At 40.6% G+C, this 4,250-nt stretch overlaps 1 protein-coding gene across 1 annotated transcript in view; it reads left to right on the top strand.

The window, feature by feature from the left end:
* Positions 1–4,250, top strand: part of LOC101847093 — a 45,043-nt gene that overhangs the window by 1,614 nt on the left and 39,179 nt on the right. The window contains exon 2 of the mRNA XM_005094709.3: positions 2,389–2,719. Coding sequence (XP_005094766.1) covers positions 2,389–2,719 — 331 coding nt within the window. The remainder of the gene's footprint in view (positions 1–2,388; positions 2,720–4,250) is intronic.

Below are 4,250 nucleotides of genomic sequence, written 5' to 3'. Positions count from 1 at the left end.
GAGAGACAGAGAGAGAGACAGATAGACAGAGAGAGAGAGAGAGAGAGAGAGATAGAGAGACAGAGAGACAGAGACGGAGACAGAGACAGAGAGAGAAAACGATATTTATTTGCCGTATACTTATAACGGTAGTGTTTTAATGATGTCATTAACATACTATTTAGATTAGAATCTCTAGTTTGGAGACAGGGTACACAAGTAAGCGCAATATCAGCAATACGGAGAATACGACCACCTACGTAGTTAACACAGACTACTCTGAGGGAAACTGGGACTAGAGTAAAACTACGCATCTATATCCGATTAGAGTGACGCCAACGTTTTCTTTAAAATATAAACATGTTTCTCTGCAGAAAAAAGCAACCACAAAACAAAAACAACAACAAAAAATAAACACCAGTCTTCATTTATTGCCATGTCTTCTTTGGAATGCCAAGGTCACTTTAGATGTTGGAACTTCTCATTCAACTCATTCCATCGCAGATCACGGAAAAATTCTTGAGAGCCGCTGTGCAGTGAAAAATTTCAGTGGGTTGGACAGCCTCAAGTCCAAACCATTCTGGCAAAAACATACCAGAGTGTGAAAGACCTGCAACGTTTCTATAGAAATCGAGAAAACCCTAGAGATCTCTTTCTTTAGAAAATCTATGTGATGGTAAAGTAATTTCTTGACTACATAGTAGCCCCCGCCCCTCTTTTTTTTAAACAAAAAAGTAGTTAACCCTATCCGTACGTCGTGTTTTACTATCGTATCCATACGACGTGGGGAACTCTGTGCCACAACTTTCCAAAGAGGAAATTCACTCGTTAATCCGACCCGTACGCTTTGCCTAGCAGTCTGCCAAAACGATTTTTCGAGAAATACTGAAAGTTTCAAAGAGATCTTCGTACTAGAAGTATTCTAAAATGTGAAGAAAACCACCCCGCGGGTACAAAATGACAACAGGGCGTACGGATAGGGTTAAATAAATAAATGACCCTTCCAGTATTTACAGTTGTTCTAAAATATAAACCTTCAAATTCATTGACAGTATCTGGCATCTCACCTACCACGTTCTGTATATTATTATATTTCACATGAAATCGGAGAACTATTTTATGGAAATATATCCCAGGTGTTAAAGCGAGCTGCTGAGCGAACTGTGTGCTCTGGAATATGTAAGCCCTGCCACCCAAGGGAACAGGCTAAAGATTAGATCGTGGGTGTGTACCGCCCTTTTTAACTTGACTTATTTTTGACGCCTTTATAGGATGTCGAAATTACCAGACAAGTGTTGAAGATCGCACCCAGAGCCATTTTCTGGGCAGACTTATCGTTGTGGCGTATGTACAAGAGTAAGTCAAATGACTTTGTTAAGTCTCAACAGGGTAGGTTTGGGCGGTTTTATGTACATTAAAATGTTGGTGTTTAGTTACAGCCCATCTGTCCCCGCCATTCCCCCCTTTGTACTCTCTACTGATCATAAAATGGACTTTGGTGTCCCTCTTGCTCAGTTGGTATCTTGCTGAACTATGAAGCGAATGGTCCCGGATCGTGTACCAAACATGACGTTTTCGAACTCGGGTCGTTATGTGGTGTTTTCAAGGCCCTGAACCACATTGCCTCGGTCTTATCGAAGATAGATGCTACATTCGGAGGTCTTGCCTGTTATATAAACTAATTGTGTTAAAAAATGAGTTAACCCTTTACAATTATAACCTTGAGCATGAAATGGATTTGAGAATTATTGCTTCCGTCTCTGTTTATAACACTGTAACACTGTGACTACAATCACAAGAAGACCCTGGAGAGCCCGTGCCTCAGTTGGTATCGAATGTGACTGCGGTGCGGGCAACCATAGTCCCAGTACCCAATGTTATGGCATTTTGGCACTTGATTTTGGTTGACCAAAGAGTCTCAATGGCTCTCCACCTTTGTGGCCCAGTGCTTTCAGGAATGTATGTTTCGACAGTGTTCATGGGTGCAATGAATTATTAGTCATTACTCCTTTCCCTGCCACAGAAGTATATGTATTAATACGGGAAGTTTTTCAACTCTTGAAAATGTCTTTTTTCATGTTGGCTTTCGTTTATGAAAGGGAAACAGCGTGACTTTTCAACCAAAGAAGATACTGGAATTGGATAATCAACATCATCCTCTTATCTTACTGAGACTTTTTTTAAACAAATGAACTTGGATGTTTTGTCGCTGAAGATATCACCTGCGGTTATCTATGATTATTGATTTGTTTTCTTGCATTAACTTCGAATATTATTACTCCAGATAGATCTATGGGGTTTAAAGAGAGGCATGTCAATAATTTTAGACTGAACTTTTCTTTCGGTAGAGCATTTGATGCAAACTCTTTCAGCCAATAATATTTTTTCCACCTGTCTGTCCCTGAAAAGATGCAGCTGCCAACGAGACGTCGTCTGCTGCAGATTCGGATACCCCAGCAGACGATAGTTCTGTCGTCGCCGAGGCGCTGAGCCCTGATACAAACAACACTGCTAGCGTCGACGGAAATGGCGCGGGAGGACAGGATCCCCCTGCTAGTACTGAGCTTAAGGAAGTGGAGTGTAAACTGGATGAAGACCTCACAGGAGAGTGGATGTCCACAGTGTGGGGTGATGTGTCGTTCACAGATCAGTCTCTCGTGGCAGAAATTGATCCAGTTGAAGGCAAATCCAACGAATTCGAGTGTCACAAGAAGTTTGAGAACGGAGACATCATTTTCAGGTAATGCTTTCTTAAGCACTTAAATCAGTACCTTCTCTTAAGAATATCACTTCCTTAATACCTAAAAACTGCTGATTAAATGTTGAGAACGAACGTGGCCCAAAGCACATTTCTTGGAAAAACATAACTGCCTAAGCTTAAGGTATCATTATTATGCACACACTCCAGTATGGAGATGGGGGGGGGCGAGGCAGGAGGCTGTTGAAAATGAAGTATGAGCGTATAGAGTGTCAGGAAATGTCACCTGAAGCTATACAAAATTCGAAGCAAACATTCCATAAGCAATCATTAAGTAAGCCTTACAACGTCTTTCCACTATATGCCTGTTCAGCGTGTTTATCTACCATGTGTCTTAGATAGCGATAAACAAATTCTCAAGAATCTGCCATTTCACAATAAAACTGTAAGCGATGTTGCTAAACTTTGGTTCTCCTTTAGAAAATGGTTTACTGAGAACTTTTTACGTCATGCGACAGTCCTCTGATCCTGATTAATGACGAGGCTGCCACGAGGGTCTCTTTTTCTTTTTTACTCTTCTTTATTGTTGAACGTCTTTTAAATGGCTGTGACGCAAAGGAAAGAAAACAAACAAATAAACAAACAAAAAACCCTTAACCCCCCCCCAAAAAAAACACAACAACAAACAACCCCAACAACAAACAAACCTAGCTGAAGCTGGCAGCGGAAGGTAGGGAGGCAAAGAAATAGGTTGATTTGTTCCATCTTTTTGCATCAGTGGAAGCCCCCAAACTTTCTCCTTTTATTTTCAGTCGAACTTATTCTAACCACCACCTACCTGTGTAAGACAATTACCAGTACAAACAGCCACTTCCTGTTTCCATCTTTGCGCATTTTTACATTATTATGACGACCACCTGCCCTAGGCGGCCATGCTTTTCCTCGATAATGGGTGACTGTCTTATCAAATTTCGAGCAATGTGTATGTGTAAATATCTTTATCATATGTATACGCATAACTTCCATACCCCTCCCCTTTTTGGACGCTTGTTATAATAATGAGTCTTCTTTTAGAAAAAAAACCCAACAACAAACAATAGAAAGCCGAAAAAGTTAGTGGAACCCGAATTCTAAATATGCACCAGCCACATTTTGTGTTGTTACCTATGTACACCTGTGACTACCCTAATATTCCACATAGGTTGCAGTTTTTATCACGTCCTTATTGAGGGTCTCGCTCATTGGGGAAACACAAGGGAATCGATATCTGAATTACTTAACCCTCGACAATAGAAATTGTTTCGGCAAGATTGAATTTTCTTTGAGCGTTGTATATGTACTCGTGAGCAGGCTTGGTTTAATCACATGTGCTCCTGCAGGACGGAAAGAACACAGATTTGAGTGTAGCGTATGGGATCGATTAACATTAATGCTTCTTTCGTTGTTGTTTGTTTGATCAGCTCTTTGAACAAGTACACATGCAGACGGATAAAATAAGATAAGATAAGATAAGATAAGATACATCTTTATTGTCCAGATCCTGGCACATTGGTTTGGTGTTCCACCACGAGTA

Source organism: Aplysia californica, unplaced genomic scaffold (assembly GCF_000002075.1).
Source record: "Aplysia californica isolate F4 #8 unplaced genomic scaffold, AplCal3.0 scaffold00088, whole genome shotgun sequence".
NCBI classification, from domain to species: Eukaryota; Metazoa; Mollusca; class Gastropoda; order Aplysiida; family Aplysiidae; genus Aplysia; species Aplysia californica.
This window is presented reverse-complemented; position numbering and strand designations above follow the sequence as displayed.